This window comes from Bombina bombina, chromosome 1 (assembly GCF_027579735.1).
Source record: "Bombina bombina isolate aBomBom1 chromosome 1, aBomBom1.pri, whole genome shotgun sequence".
Classification (NCBI taxonomy): Eukaryota; Metazoa; Chordata; class Amphibia; order Anura; family Bombinatoridae; genus Bombina; species Bombina bombina.
The window spans coordinates 1,447,815,383-1,447,832,827 of record NC_069499.1 but is presented as its reverse complement, the minus strand read 5'-3'; the positions used below and the strand labels follow the sequence as shown (position 1 = coordinate 1,447,832,827).

Below are 17,445 nucleotides of genomic sequence, written 5' to 3'. Positions count from 1 at the left end.
AATTTACCTGTAAAATAAAACCTAACCTGCCTTACAATAAAACCTAACCTTACACTACAATTAAATAAATTACCTAAATTAAATACATTTACCTAAATTACAAAAAACAAACAAACACTAAATTATACAAAATAAAAAAAGAAATTATAAGATATTTAAACTAATTACACCTAATCTAATAGCCCTATCAAAATAAAAAAAGCCCCCCCAAATAAAAAAAACCTAACCTAAACGAAACTACCAATAGCACTTAAAAGGGCCTTTTCCGATCAGCCAATAGAATGCGAGCTCAATCTGATTGGCTGATTGGATCAGCCAATCCGATTGAACTTGAATCTGATTGGCTGATTCAATCAGCCAATCAGATTTTTCCTACCATAATTCCGATTGCCTGATAGAATCCTATCAGCCAATCGGAATTCGAGGGACGCCATCTTGGATGACGTCATTTAAAGGAACCTTCATTCGGCGAGTAGGCGTCGTGGAAGAAGGATGGATCTGCGTCGGCTGGAAGAAGATGGCTCCGCTCCGGATGGATGAAGATAGAAGATGCCGCTTGGATGAAGATGTCTACCGGTCCGGATGTCCTCTTCTGCCCGGATAGGATGAAGACTTCTGCCGCTCCGGATGTGCTCTTTTGATCCATCGGTGCCCGGCTGGGTGAAGACGACTCAAGGTAGGGAGATCTTCAAGGGGGGTAGTGTTAGGTTTATTTAAGGGGGGTTTGGGTTAGAGTAGGGGTATGTGGGTGGTGGGTTCTAATGTTGGGGGGTGGTATTGTGGGTTTTTTTACAGGCAAAAGAGCTGTTTACTTTGGGGCATGCCCCGCAAAAAGCCCTTTTAAGGGCTGGTAAAAGAGCTGGTTACTTTTTAATTTAGAATAGGGTAGGGACCTTTATTATTTTGGGGGGCTTTGTTATTTTATTAGGGGGCTTAGAGTAGGTGTAATTAGCTTAAAATTCTTGTAATCTTTTTTTATTTTTTGTAATTTAGTGGGGGGGGGGTTTGTAATTTAGTTTAGTTTATTTAATTGTAGGTAATTGTAGGTACTTGTAGTTAATTGATTTAATTTATTTATTGATAGTGTAGTGTTAGGTTTAATTGTAACTTAGGATAGGATTTATTTTACAGGTAATTTTGTAATTATTTTAACTAGGTAGCTATTAAATAGTAAATAACTATTTAATAGCTATTGTACCTAGTTAAAATAAATACAAAGTTGCCTGTAAAATAAATATAAATCCTAAAATAGCTACAATATAATTATTCGTTATATTGTAGCTATATTAGGGTTTATTTTACAGGTAAGTATTTAGATTTAAATAGGAATACTTTAGTTAATAATATTTAATTTATTTCGTTAGATTAAAATTATATTTAATTTAGGGGGGTGTTAGGGTTAGACTTAGCTTTAGGGGTTAATACATTTATTATAGTAGCGGCGAGGTCCGGTCGGCAGATTAGGGGTTAATACTTGAAGTTAGGTGGCGGCGATGTTAGGGAGGGCAGATTAGGGGTTAATACTATTTATTATAGGGTTTGCGAGACGGGAGTGCGGCGGTTTAGGGGTTAATAACTTTATTAGAGTAGCGGCGAGGTCCGGTCGGCAGATTAGGGGTTAATAAGTGTAGGTAAGGTAGCGGCGACATTGGGGGGGCAGATTAAGGGTTAATAAATATAATATAGGGGTCGGCGATGTTAGGGGCAGCAGATTAGGGGTACATAGGTATAATGTAGGTTGCTGCGGTGTACGGAGCGGCAGATTAGGGGTTAATAATATAATGCAGGTGTCAGCGATAGCGGGGGCAGCAGATTAGGTGTTAATAAGTGTAAGGTTAGGGGTGTTTAGACTCGGGGTTCATGTTAGGGTGTTAGGTGCAGACTTAGAAAGTGTTTCCCCATAGGAAACAATGGGGCTGCGTTAGGAGCTGAACACTGCTTTTTTGGAGGTGTTAGGTTTTTTTTCAGCCCAAACTGCCCCATTGTTTCCTATGGGGATATCGTGCACGAGCACGTTTTAGCTGCTTACCGCTACCGTAAGCAACGCTGGTATTGAGGGTTGAAGTGGCAGTACATTAGGCTCAAAGCACCCTTTTTGGAGCCTAACGCAGCCCCTCAGACAACTCTAAATACCAGCGTTGTCTTAAGGGTGTGTTGGGAAAAAAAGCGGCGTTAGCTACACGGGTCTTTACCGACAAAACTCTAAATCTAGCCGTTTGTAATTACAAGACATTTCTGGATGCTGCTATAAAAAAAATAATAAGTCAAATTTGAACATGTTTAAAACAAATTATCAACCTTTTACTATAATTATTTAGTATTAGCCAAACTCCACCCATCATTTGCCTCATTTGGGGGAGCCAATCTGGGCTTTAGTCCTCAGACAACATAAGGCATAAAGTTAGTATAAAATGCATTGTTTTGCACTTGTTATCTGATAAAGCCAATTAGAGACCAGGGGCGTATTTAGGTTTTGTGCTGCCCTAGGCACTCAAAATTCTGCTGACCCCCCCCACCCCCCACACCACCCCAGGTTTAAGGCCTTTTTTTAGACATAATATTTTTGGGGCAGGGTGTAAAAAATTAAAAACATAATGTATTTTTAAGTAGATGTTCACCAGGGCTTGCATTCACTCTGGTCACACACACACATATATATATATATATATATATATATATATATATATATATATTGACATTATTTTGCAAGTCAGATGATTATAGTGTTTATATCAGAAAAAAATATCCTTCACTGTATGATAGTTGGTCAGTAGGTAGTTGTTTAACCTTAAACATCTTCTTTAGTGATTGACAGTTATTTAAGCAAAATATCTGCTTGGATAAATATGTAATGAATATACAAACTGGCCTTTAAAAGTACTTAAAAAATACAACCGTAGTTATGATAGGTTTAGTAATTGTATCCTAGGGGATAAACTCACATGATACAATCATAATAAAGTATATACTTGTATTGTTTCTGAATGTATTAAATGCATACAACATATTTTCAGTTGTGTTTTAAGTCACATAGTTGTATAGATTCAGCAATAAATACTTATTCTTTGCATGCATGACAGATAGACAAACAGTAAATGTACAAGTATTTAGTGACTAATCCGTTTAAGTATTGTAATGCCCAATGAATATGTATTGAAGGAGAAAGGCATATGCTGTTTCACAGTGGTCACGTTGTAGTGCACACTGCACTGTGTAGTCTGTATGAGTCTCAATCACGCGGTGGAGCCAGGAAGAATACTGCATTCCCTCTCAGACCCACATACAATCCCATAGGATAGCAATAGCCAGGCCAGCCATTTAAGTCATTAGTAATTGGTTGATTAAGCCACCCGGCCCTGAGTTCAGTAGAGTGGCCCTAGGGACTCAAAATTCTGCTGCCCCTTAAAAATCTGTTGCCCTAGGCACCGGCCTTGTTGGCCTATGCCTTAATACGCCCCTATTAGAGACACAAACATAGCAGAGTTATCATTGAGAAGTCAGCAGGGTGCATTTCAAATTCTGAGAATTAGAAATCACTCAATTTTCAGAGCTAACTTACATGAAAAGGAGGCAAAATAAATAATAAAAATAGAACGCCAAGTTGTTTCATTACGCATAACTAAATATTTTATAGAAACTTGTCAAGGTGTTTACTGTCTCTTTAAAAACACTATCTATGCCAGTAAAATACCCTGTGGGTGGCATCACTAGTCGTGAATTTGAATAAGATGTGAATCAAGCATTTTCTAAACAAACTGAAATTTCTGCATTGAACAGTGAATTAAAATGATAGGTTCTCTCATATTCTCCATGAAATATTAAGAATAATTTAAACAATCTTGAGTTTTACAAAATTAATGTATTTTCTACTTACCACATGATTGAGGATATCCTCTGTTGATTGTGAGCAGAAACAAGAGAATATGAACCAGCATGTTGAACTTGAAAAAGAAGAACTGAATGATTAAAAATAGAAGGATTCAACAAATGATTTTCTTTGCCACATTAAAATTCTTTACAAAAACTGATTAGCAATAAATATCATGGATTCATATTAACTTGTATTGTTGCTGCGGTTAACCTATAGATATCGCTAGGCACATTTCTTGACAGATAACACTGTTGCAACCACATTATGCAACATAGCGGCTGTAATATTTTGGTGGCTGTGATATTGGGCCATCAATTGTTGCAAAACCACATTGGCAATGTCTAAAAACAGATCAAGAAAGATATTTCTAAGTTGAAGTACATTTTTAAAAGCTTATTGGATTATCTCAAAACAGATCAGTATTATGCAGTCAATAACTATGGTGAGCTCAGGAGAGTGCATATGTCATTAGTCATCTGGCAACAGTGTGTACAACAATGTTTATAGCAATATTATACATTTTTGCATATACTTCTGCCATAGACTGCTAAAGACACATGAATGCTCCTAAGCTCCCATCAGCCTACCTAGGTTTACTTTTCAACAACTAACTTTATACTAAGAAAACAAAGCAAATTTGATAATAAAAGTAAATTAGAAAGCTGTTTAAAAGTGCATGCTTTATCTGAATCATGAATGTTTTACTTTACTGTCCCTTTAATACCAGCTATTAAAAATTATTAAATAAGAACGGATTGCACACAAGCACAAAACTTTTCAGACAAATAGTAATACGATATTGCTGTACTATGGCTTTTGCTCTATGCTGCAAAAGTACAGGGCATGCTATATATGTACAGTATTGGGGTTTGTTTAAATGCGTTTGATAAACATTTTAACCACAACTTGTAATTTGAGATGGAGGGTTATTGATTGTGCATTACCAAGGGCAGCACGAGTTAACAATTGCACATCACTTGGAATCTAGGTCAATTCGTTTTTGTTAAAACAATATATTTTGCTGTGTAAGTGATGCAATCAAGTTAAAGACTGATTTTTATGTTTAGTCGCTTTAATCAAAATAAAGGTGGAAATTTGCAAGACTATTATAATAACAAGCCCATGTTAAAGGGGCATAACCCCAAAATATTTATTTCATTATTCAGATAGAAAATACAGTTTTAAACAAGTATCCAATTTACTTCTAATATCAACATTTCTTCGGGTTTTTTGTTATCCTTTATTGAAAAGCAGTGATTTAAGCTGAGGAGCGTGCATGTGTTTGCACTATATGGCAGCAGTTTTGCAACAATGTTACACATTAGCAAAAGCACTAGATTGCATCACTATTTCCTGTTATGTAGTGCCCCAGACATGTGCACCCTATGGCCTAGATTTGGAGTTCGGCGGTAAAAGGGCTGTTAACGCTCCGCGGGCTTTTTTCTGGCCGCACCATAAAATTAACTCTGGTATCGAGAGTTTAATCAAATGCTGCGTTAGGCTCCAAAAAAGGAGCGTAGAGCATTTTTACCGCAAATGCAACTCTCGATACCAGAGTTGCTTACGGACGCGGCCGGCCTCAAAAACGTGCTCGTGCACGATTCCCCCATAGGAAACAATGGGGCTGTTTGAGCTGAAAAAAACCTAACACCTGCAAAAAAGCAGCGTTCAGCTCCTAACGCAGCCCCATTGTTTCCTATGGGGAAACACTTCCTACGTCTGCACCTAACACTCTAACATGTACCCCGAGTCTAAACACCCCTAACCTTACACTTATTAACCCCTAATCTGCCGCCCCCGCTATCGCTGACCCCTGCATATTTTTTTAAACCCCTAATCTGCCGCTCCGTAAACCGCCGCCACCTACGTTATCCCTATGTACCCCTAATCTGCTACCCCTAACACCGCCGACCCCTGTATTATATTTATTAACCCCTAACCTGCCCCCCACAACGTCGCCGACACCTGCCTACACTTATTAACCCCTAATCTGCCTAGCGGACCTGAGCGCTACTATAATAAAGTTATTAACCCCTAATCCGCCTCACTAACCCTATCATAAATAGTATTAACCCCTAATCTGCCCTCCCTAACATCGCCGACACCTAACTTCAATTATTAACCCCTAATCTTCCGATCGGAGCTCACCGCTATTCTAATAAATGGATTAACCCCTAAAGCTAAGTCTAACCCTTACACTAACACCCCCCTAAGTTAAATATAATATTTATCTAACGAAATAAATTAACTCTTATTAAATAAATTATTTCTATTTAAAGCTAAATACTTACCTGTAAAATAAACCCTAATATAGCTACAATATAAATTATAATTATATTATAGCTATTTTAGGATTAATATTTATTTTACACGCAACTTTGTAATTATTTTAACCAGGTACAATAGCTATTAAATAGTTAAGAACTATTTAATAGTTACCTAGTTAAAATAATAACAAATTTACCTGTAAAATAAATCCTAACCTAAGTTATAATTAAACCTAACACTACCCTATCAATAAAATAATTAAATAAACTACCTACAATTACCTACAATTAACCTAACACTACACTATCAATAAATTAATTAAACACAATTCCTACAAATAAATACAATTAAATAAACTAGCTAAAGTACAAAAAATAAAAAAGAACTAAGTTACAGAAAATAAAAAAATATTTACAAACATAAGAAAAATATTACAACAATTTTAAACTAATTACACCTACTCTAAGCCCCCTAATAAAATAACAAAGCCCCCCAAAATAAAACATTCCCTACCCTATTCTAAATTAAAAAAGTTACAAGCTCTTTTACCTTACCAGCCCTGAACAGGGCCCTTTGCGGGGCATGCCCCAAGAATTTCAGCTCTTTTGCCTGTAAAAAAAAACATACAATACCCCCCCCCCAACATTACAACCCACCACCCACATACCCCTAATCAAACCCAAACCCCCTTAAAGAAACCTAACACTAAGCCCCTGAAGATCTTCCTACCTTGTCTTCACCATACCAGGTTCACCGATCCGTCCTGGCTCCAACATCTTCATCCAACCCAAGCGGGGGTTGGCGATCCATAATCCGGTGCTGAAGAGGTCCACAAGAGGCTCCAAAGTCTTCATCCTATCCGGCAAGAAGAGGACATCCGGACCGGCAAACATCTTCTCCAAGCGGCATCTTCGATCTTCTTCCATCCGGAGCGAAGCGGCAGGATCCTGAAGACATCCAGCGCGGAACATCCATCCGGACCGACGACTGAACGACGAATGACTGTTCCTTTAAGGGACGTCATCCAAGATGGCGTCCCTCGAATTCCGATTGGCTGATAGGATTCTATCAGCCAATCGGAATTAAGGTAGGAATTTTCTGATTGGCTGATGGAATCAGCCAATCAGAATCTAGTTCAATCCGATTGGCCGATCCAATCAGCCAATCAGATTGAGCTCGCATTCTATTGGCTGATCGGAACAGCCAATAGAATGCAAGCTCAATCTGATTGGCTGATTGGATCAGCCAATCGGATTGAACTTGATTCTGATTGGCTGATTCCATCAGCCAATCAGAAAATTCCTACCTTAATTCCGATTGGCTGATAGAATCCTATCAGCCAATCGGAATTCGAGGGACGCCATCTTGGATGACGTCCCTTAAAGGAACAGTCATTCGTCGTTCAGTCGTCGGTCCGGATGGATGTTCCGCGCTGGATGTCTTCAGGATCCTGCCGCTTCGCTCCGGATGGAAGAAGATCGAAGATGCCGCTTGGAGAAGATGTTTGCCGGTCCGGATGTCCTCTTCTTGCCGGATAGGATGAAGACTTTGGAGCCTCTTGTGGACCTCTTCAGCACCGGATTATGGATCGCCAACCCCCGCTTGGGTTGGATGAAGATGTTGGAGCCAGGACGGATCGGTGAACCTGGTATGGTGAAGACAAGGTAGGAAGATCTTCAGGGGCTTAGTGTTAGGTTTCTTTAAGGGGGTTTGGGTTAGATTAGGGGTATGTGGGTGGTGGGTTGTAATGTTGGGGGGGGGGGTATTGTATGTTTTTTTTTACAGGCAAAAGAGCTGAAATTCTTGGGGCATGCCCTGCAAAGGGCCCTGTTCAGGGCTGGTAAGGTAAAAGAGCTTGTAACTTTTTTAATTTAGAATAGGGTAGGGAATTTTTTATTTTGGGGGGCTTTGTTATTTTATTAGGGGGCTTAGAGTAGGTGTAATTAGTTTAAAATTGTTGTAATATTTTTCTTATGTTTGTAAATATTTTTTTATTTTCTGTAACTTAGTTCTTTTTTATTTTTTGTACTTTAGCTAGTTTATTTAATTGTATTTATTTGTAGGAATTGTGTTTAATTAATTTATTGATAGTGTAGTGTTAGGTTAATTGTAGGTAATTGTAGGTAGTTTATTTAATTATTTTATTGATAGGGTAGTGTTAGGTTTAATTATAACTTAGGTTAGGATTTATTTTACAGGTAAATTTGTTATTATTTTAACTAGGTAACTATTAAATAGTTCTTAACTATTTAATAGCTATTGTACCTGGTTAAAATAATTACAAAGTTGCCTGTAAAATAAATATAAATCCCAAAATAGCTATAATATAATTATAATTTATATTGTAGCTATATTAGGATTTATTTTACAGGTAAGTATTTAGCTTTAAATAGGAATAATTTATTTAATAAGAGTTAATTTATTTCGTTAGATTTAAATTATATTTAACTTAGGGGGGTGTTAGTGTTAGGGTTAGACTTAGCTTTAGGGGTTAATACATTTATTAGAATAGCGGTGAGCTCCGGTCGGCAGATTAGGGGTTAATAATTGAAGTTAGGTGTCGGCGATGTTAGGGAGGGCAGATTAGGGGTTAATACTATTTATGATAGGGTTAGTGAGGCGGATTAGGGGTTAATACATTTATTATAGTAGCGCTCAGGTCCGCTCGGCAGATTAGGGGTTAATAAGTGTAGGCAGGTGTCGGCGACGTTGAGGGGGGCAGATTAGGGGTTAATAAATATAATATAGGGGTCGGTGATGTTAGGGGCAGCAGATTAGGGGTACATAGGGATAACGTAGGTGGCGGCGCTTTGCGGTCGGAAGATTAGGGGTTAATTATTTTAAGTAGCTGGCGGCGACGTTGTGGGGGGCAGGTTAGGGGTTAATAAATGTAATACAGGGGTCGGCGGGGTTAGGGGCAGCAGATTAGGGGTACATAAATATAACGTAGGTGGCGGTCGGCAGATTAGGGGTTAAAAATTTTAATCGAGTGGCGGCGGTGTGGGGGGACCTCGGTTTAGGGGTACATAGGTAGTTTATGGGTGTTAGTGTACTTTAGGGTACAGTAGTTAAGAGCTTTATGAACCGGCGTTAGCCAGAAAGCTCTTAACTCCTGCTATTTTCAGGCGGCTGGAATTTTGTCGTTAGAGCTCTAACGCTCACTTCAGAAACGACTCTAAATACCAGCGTTAGAAAGATCCCATTGAAAAGATAGGCTACGCAAATGGCGTAGGGGGATCTGCGGTATGGAAAAGTCGCGGCTGAAAAGTGAGCGTTAGACCCTTTAATCACTGACTCCAAATACCAGCGGGCGGCCAAAACCAGCGTTAGGAGCCTCTAACGCTGGTTTTGACGGCTACCGCCGAACTCCAAATCTAGGCCTATCTATCTAGATATTTCTTCAACAAAGAATAACATGAGAACAAATTAAATTTGCTAATAGAAGTAAAATAGAATATATAGATATATTTATCTGAAAAATGAAAGAAAATGTTCCGTCCCTTTAAAGATCAGCTGTAAGCAGCAATCTTTTTCCCCTGTGACCCAATGCTGTAATAGCATTAATAACATAAATATAATATAAAGTTAACAGCTAAACTAAAATGATATAAGATATGAAGACAAAATAAAAAGCAGTGTCTATGTTTCCCACTTCTGTGCAAGTTCACTTTTCTTTACAATGTGCTAGAGAATGCTTCTTATATACTGGCATTAGACACTGACATTTAAGCAAAGATCATTATTTTACTTTGTATTTTTAAGAAAACAAAACTTAAACAAGAGATCAATTTGATACCGCCAATAAAATACCATAATTTGACTGATTAAAACTAACATAAGATGTATGTAGTATTGATAAAAATATATAACGTTCTTACCATCTCTGCTCCTTTTCTCTGAATGTGTCTGTTTCCTTGTAGGTTTCCTTTTAAAGAGTGTTTGTGTATTGCTTAATCCTGAGGCTATCAAACATAAAGAACAAACAGAAAAAATACCAATGTATTCAATCAATCAGTGAGCACATTAAAAAGTACACAATGAACTGTTGTAAGCATCTAATCACGTGTATGAAAGAACAGCAGTCAAAAATATTTTACATGGAATATGTTAAAGCCATTTAACATTCCACCCAAAAGTGAAATGCATTTCACTTTTTAATAAAAGCATTTTTTTTGCAATACACGGGCCTGATCCGATATAAATTGTCGCCCGCAAAAGACGGCGATGCCAATATTTACCTGGGTTTGGTATCCTATATACGGCGTAACTTAGAAGTTACGCACGTATATTTCTGACTTCGCCCGTCGTTTTTTGGCCCATAGACTGACATACAAAACACGCGCAGTTTGGTATCCAAAATACGGCGTAAGTACTTACGCACGCAGATTTCAGAAAATCTACTCCATTCTCATCTTGCCACAAATTTCAGCTGCAGGAACCCTTGCACTGACTTAGAAACCAACGTAACTCTCTGAAGGCCTAACAAGTGCATGCTTAACAACATACATATCAGCAGCTAGATCACAAATAGTTAACCTCTTCAAAGCATTTATTATTCCTGCCCCTGCAAGTTTGTCAAACCAATCACAAAGGGGTGCATCATGGGGCACAAGGGGTCATCATGGGGCACAAGGGGTGCATCATGGGGCACAAGGGGTGCATCATGGGGCACAAGGGGTCATCATGGGGCACAAGGGGACATCATGGGGCACAAGGGGTGCTGGAAGCCCTACAATCCCCTGTTGTTATTTCTACACATGCTGATTCTATAGTTGCTGCTGAGGTCCATGGTGATGGTGCTGCCCCTGCTGCAGCTGGTCATCGAATTACATACTGCGGAGTTCCACTGCATGTAAGTGAAACTACTACATCCCACCCCCATTCCCTTAACCACCCTAATTACTGAAAATATATCATTAGTTCAATTCATGTTTTGGTCACTATGATTTATTGACTATCATTTCGAGGAATGAAAATGGATGTTTATACCTTATGTTCACACCTTCTGTAAAAACATTATTATTTAGATATAAATACCCATGTGCAGGGATAGGCAAGGTGTCCTTCACTAAAACTCTTTACCTTAGAAAATGTCCGCCACAGCCTTGGCTCGTGCCTATCCCTGCACATGGGTCAATTTCTATTGGATGTGAGAAACCTTGATTTACATCTTAAAAGTGAATATCACTATATGTACCCTTCATACACAACTATGTGATGTGGTTTAGAGAACATGAATATGTCATAAACAGGATAATATTACCTTTTCTGGGCCATTTCCACACAGGCCTTATTATATTTTTCAAAGATATTAGTGTACTAAAACACCCCTCACATGGATGTGGATGACAATTATATGGTAAATAACAGAGGACAAGATTTAGGATGAAATATAAGAATATTATTATTTTTTTAGGCTTCTTAGATGAGGGGGCTGAGGGGCCTGGAGTGGGTCTCCTGCCTCTCCTGGGTTGTGTGGATTCAGAGGATCCTGCAGGAGTGCTGGCCACAGATGAGATGCTGGAGGCAATGTCCTGCTGGTGTGTGAAATGTTCCACCAACACACCCAACAGTTGGTTTTGTTCCCTCCATCTGTTGTCACTCTGAATCTGCATGTCCGAAATAACTCTCAGCATCTGAGATTGATTCTGGACAATACTACTTAAAGATGCTGCCATGTCCCGTTGCAGCTCAATGGAATGCTGTAGTAAAGTCTGTTGGCTCCTGTAAAACCTGCGTTGGTCTCTCTGCATTCTCTCGCAGGTTGATGTGAGCCTCTCGCAGGTTGATGTTTGCCTCCTCTGTAGGGCAATGTATTCATCGCCCATGGCGGAAGTGAGAGGATCTATAGGCTCTTCCCCAGCAGGGACTCTAGGCGCAGGTTCACCTCTATCTGCTCTTTCAACTTCAATATCCTCAGCTGCTGGTGCTGCCTGAGGGATCACAGCTGCTGGTGCTGCCTGAGGGATCACAGCTGCTGGTGCTGCCAGAGGGATCACAGCTGCTGGAGCTGCCTGAGGGATCACAGCTGCTGGTGCTGCCTGAGGGATGATGACAGCTCTATGCTCCTCCTCAGATGCTGGAGCTCTTCCAAGCAAAGCAGATGGTGGAGATCTCCGGATGGACTGGTAGTCCCATTGCAGACTGGTGTGCACCCACTCAGCCTGGTGGTATAATACCTGACTGGCCTCTTATGGCCACACTGGTGAACATCATCAGTGTGAGACAGGTTGCAGTCCCAGAATTGTGATTTCATCACTTGTGTTCAGTATGCTTTGCCCTTGCATTGTCTCATACTTGTTTGTCAGTTCCTGCTTTCCTGTTCCTGTGTATTATCTGGCTGGTCTGACGTCCATTCTGGTTCCTGATCCCTGGCTTGTTCTTGACTCTGCTGTTTTCCTAGTTCCTGATCCCGGCTCGTCTGACTACCAGCTCTGGCTTTGACTCCTGGCTTGTCATTAGGCTTGTGGACTTTTTATTATTTTTGTTATTAATAAAGGTGTGATTATTTTTTGCACTTCACATCTCAGTCTGATTCCTGGTACCATGACAAATATGTATATCTGTAAGGTTCAACAGATTGTGCAATAATAAAGCATGCAACCTATGCGTACCGTTCCGTCTCACACCAAACCTTCAGACCTTATTAAGATATAAGATCCAGTTTTTGCTCATAGACGTGAGGGGACTAAGAGTTAGTCAGGAAATAGAGGTGGAGTAAGTGTGCAGGATATGGACAAGTGACGAGAGATACCAGTGGATTAAATAGTATCACAAGAGTTGGAGTAGAGAAGTACAACCTGCCAAGGTATTTGGGTAAGTAATTAGGAAAACAATAGTTAAAGAGGGAGAGAAGAGATGTATTAAGGTATGGTCCTAAAATGATGTAACAGTAAATGCTGATAGCCTGAGTGCCTTGTTAAGCAGTATTGAATAGCGTATGAGCAGAGTCCTTATATGGTTACAGGATGAAATCTCTTGACCTCAAGTATAATAGGAATTGTATCAGCAATTCATAAATAATCCCTTTGAGTAAAAGTTCTTTTACAGCTTGACCACAATTCCTGTACTAACAGTATGGTAGTGGTTTGAATTTAGGGTTTCTATTCCTTCCAAGGATTAAGATTCTCAGAGAGGCTAAGCAGAGAGCTTCTGATACCTATGAGTACCTTAGGATTCAACCGGAACAGGAGGAGGAGGGGCCTTATATAAACTTCTAAGCTGTGTCTTAAAGGCACAGAAAACGGAACGTTACAATATCTAAGTTAATATATATATATATATATATATATATATATATCAAAGAAGTTTAAATATATATTCATGTTGTATATAAGTTAATTGAATTGTCTTTTCCTTTTTTGATTCCCAAAAATTCAAATAGAGGGCAATCTTTTAATATTTATGTTCTTGTTAATAAAATAATTTTTTTTTAATAAATGTCATCAAGTTTATTAATATTTTATACCCAGTCCACTATTAAAAATGTTTTAGCTAAAAAACGTTTCAACGTTTAATCTAAAACCGTGATTTTTAAGCCTCATTCCCACCCAGCAGCCGAATAAATGTATTTCGGATTATTATCAGTCGGACAAATGTCCGTCAGACCAGAGTTTGTTGGAAAACAGTCCGGCCACGTTATATAAAACACAGGATCTATTTGAGATGTTTTCAATTTATTGGGGAGATGCTAAGAAGCTGTGGTCATTTTTGGAATAAAAAGGTTATCTTAAAAAACAATGATTTTATTTTTTAAGATAACAGGAAGTACATGTTTGTACAACTGGACCTTAAATGGATATTATACAGTGCTCTTTTTGTAAAAACAAATATGTTAGATCAAAGCAAACATAAAACAAATTATGAAAAAAAACAAAAAACAAACACAACTTACTTGTTTTTTTGCATAATGAGCACTGATACATTTTCTGTGTAGCCCCTGCCCTCAGTGTAAGGGAGCTGACATATTGGCAACTTAGGTTACATTATGATTGATCTGAGCATGAAAAAATCTGACTCCCTGTTATTAAGTCTATTCACTTTATATTAAACCAGCTCAAGTTATTTCAGATATTTAATGACATCAGGCTGTATATAGCCTTCCTGCAAAGGCCCCATTCTCCTTGTAGGGCTGTGACAAGAAATAATGGACACTGCACAAATGTACTGTAAGATAAGAACTAAAAGGTCAAATCTGTGTAATACACATTGCAAATATTTCTATTAAGTATAAGCTACTGCTTAGTGTTTTTTACTACAACAATGAAACCAATTGTTTAACATGCCTTTAAGGCTTGATTGCTCATTGGCTCATAATAAGATCTGATTGTTTTATTGGTGGACATTGATACACCTTATAAGCATAACATACAAAAAAATGTTTTTTTCTCAACACAGGACGATCTATTTTACAGAAACACAAAAAATAAATGTAATACATTTTAAAATGTTCTTATTTAGATTCAGAAATTAAATTCCTTTAGTGTCCCTTTAAAGGGGCTGTAAACTTACAAACTAATGTTATATAATTCTGCACATAGTGCAGAATTGTATAACTTAAGCTTACCGGCACATTTATACTTTAAAGTATTGCAGAGAAATTATATCTAAAACCTCCTTTTTACCAGAACGCCGCTCCTTGCTCTACTGAGCGGGTCTGGTTTTTACACAGCGCATCGCAGAAACACTGTGTGCCCGGTTGCTTTATTAAAAGGAATGTAGCTCGCTTCCGCTACTAGACCAGAGAGGGAGCAAGCTACATTCATTTTAATGGCGCGACCGGGCACACAGTGTTGCTGCGATGTGCTGTGTAAAAACCAGACCCGCTCAGTAAAGCAAGGAGCAGCGTTCTGGTAAAAGTAGGTTTTAGATATAATTTCTCTGCAATACTTTATAGTATAAATGTGCCGGTAAGCTTAAGTTATATAATTCTGCACTATGTGCAGAATTATATAACATTAGTTTGAAAGTTTACTGCCCCTTTAAGATGATTTTGAGGCTTTACATTTCTATATAACTCCAAGACAAATATTGATTGGAGCAAAAGTACTGGCTGTGGCCTTGTCTAAAAATCCTCATTTTGCCATACAGGAAATGTATTTATTTTACACCTCATAATAACTCAAAATATTATTGTTTACTACACAGTTTTTGAATCCTTTGTAAATGACAATCCAAGGTAAAATGCCAATTTTCAACTAAATTTGTTTTGCTATCCTAGAGTTATAGGACCAGGATTATGCATTTGACTGTATATAAGCAGATACCCTTCTTGCTACGTGCACATTGTATTGATGCAATATAAAGAGTGCTGTAAATATTTATGTATTTCTATAAGCTAGATTTATCCTGTTTAATTATAATCTCAAGTCTTAATACTCAAACAAGGAAAACATTAACACTCTGTATTGTTATAACACTACAAACTCTCCACAAACAACTAAAATAAACGCATTTTGTATGCTTGTTTGCAAGTTTTGGGCAAACCCACCAATCCCTTACCTCTCTGCTGTTAACAAATCATCTGAAAAATTAGGTTCATTTATGACAATCCTCCCCCCAAATTTGCTTTCAGAAAAAAAAAACCTTTAATAGTAGTTGGGTTTGATGGGATAATTTGAATAAAATATAAAGTATAAAATATAATTTCTGGCTGTGCTGTTGGTGCTGCTGGATCTGTTTTTTTCAAGGATGCTCTAAACCTAAATCTCTACAGCCAAATCAAATCTGCATAGAAATATTGTCAACTTAAAACGATTCATTTGAAGGGTGTAATAGTAAACCATGTGCATTTGTGCACTGAGTATATCATAATATACTTCAACTCTGTGTGACTTAAACAGAAATACCTAGAACCCCAATATTTACTCTGTTTAATGTACCAATATATTATACCTGCAATGATATCACTGGGGAATTTTTGTGTAAGTAAATAAAGCTTTTTGTGTAAGTAAATAAAGCTTTTTGTGTAAGTAAATATGGAAACAACGCTAAAAAACAAACAAACACCTTAATACGTTTCATGAACTATTTTATTTTGATTAGAAATAGAGTAATCATGAAAAAAGGATGAAATCAAATAAAAAGTAATAGATTGCACAACTGACTATGAAATATTCTATAAAAAATTAAAATCATCATTATAGAACATGAAAATACATTTATTTGTGAAGCATTTTTTATTCTGATTGCAGTTATTTTCTTTGTGTTGATATAAACTGCAAGATGTGATGTGCATCAGATTTTCTTTTTCCTCGTTCGTTAAGATGCTTTCACTGTATAAAATAAAACAAAACTTTATTTCCAGTAAATGAAAGGGTAAAGTTAAATGCTTTAAATTATTATAATGATTTGTTAGACTTTTATTAGTCTGTGAATTTATGAGGGGTCGTGATGTTAAAAAGAATGAGACCTGGAAAACAAAGTAATTGAACATTAAACACAGATGGTTAAAAATAAATATTGAGCAATATATCTTAATGATATTTGACTGAGTTCCTGAATCCTGAGACACAGAGCACCGTTTACTAAGTGATGGATGAATAAGCTTCTGTGTTTGTTTCCAGTGAGGGAACATCTGCTGGTCACATTTAACATTGCACAAGCAAGTGCTTGTAGAGCCCCGCCCCCTGCTCTCGCACAACCAGTTGTACAAAAGCAGGGTTTATCAAAAATCCCACAGTAATAAATCTGGAATGATTTAATTCCACCACCTCTGAGTTGACAGAAAGCTTAAAATGCAACAGTCTTAAAGGGATATGAAAGTCAAAATGAAACTTGCATGATTCATATAAAGCATATCATTGTAATACACTTTTAAATACCCTTCTATTATCAAATGTGTTGTTATTTTACATGTCCTATACTACTAGAAGTTAGCAATGATTGGTGGCTACACACATTAGTCTCTTGTCATTGGCTAACCAAATTAGTTCAGCTAGCTCTCAGTAGTACAGTTTTATTCTGAAGCTGACTCTATCTATGTGTTTAATCATTTTGCATGGGTTAGCAGTTGTGCAATAATAAAACAACAAAGCATATTGTTTTTATTGTTTATATATATATATCATTAGATGGTTCATCTGCACTCTCACAAACAAATGTGAAAGCAACCAGGGTGCAGGTAATGGAATAATGCAGGAAACAGACTGACCGCACTTACTGGATTTAGCAAACAAAAAAACTGAGGAAGGGGTTTTTGCATCCTGAAATGTCATCTATGAAATAACAGTTTTTTTGTTTGCTAAATCCAGTGAGTGCAGTCAGTCTGTTTCCTATATATAAAATAAAAAAAATTAAATGTCAAA

The 17,445-nt window shown here is 37.6% G+C and overlaps 1 protein-coding gene across 1 annotated transcript in view; it reads right to left on the bottom strand.

Moving 5' to 3' along the window:
• Positions 1 to 10,053, bottom strand: part of LOC128652656 (intelectin-1) — a 72,689-nt gene extending 62,636 nt beyond the window's left edge. The window contains exons 1-2 of the mRNA XM_053705589.1: positions 10,018 to 10,053; positions 3,875 to 3,941 (exon numbers count right to left, since the gene is read on the bottom strand). Of these exons, the coding sequence (XP_053561564.1) occupies positions 3,875 to 3,941; positions 10,018 to 10,020 (70 nt within the window). The 5' untranslated portion in view covers positions 10,021 to 10,053. The remainder of the gene's footprint in view (positions 1 to 3,874; positions 3,942 to 10,017) is intronic.
• Positions 10,054 to 17,445: the final 7,392 nt, after the last annotated feature.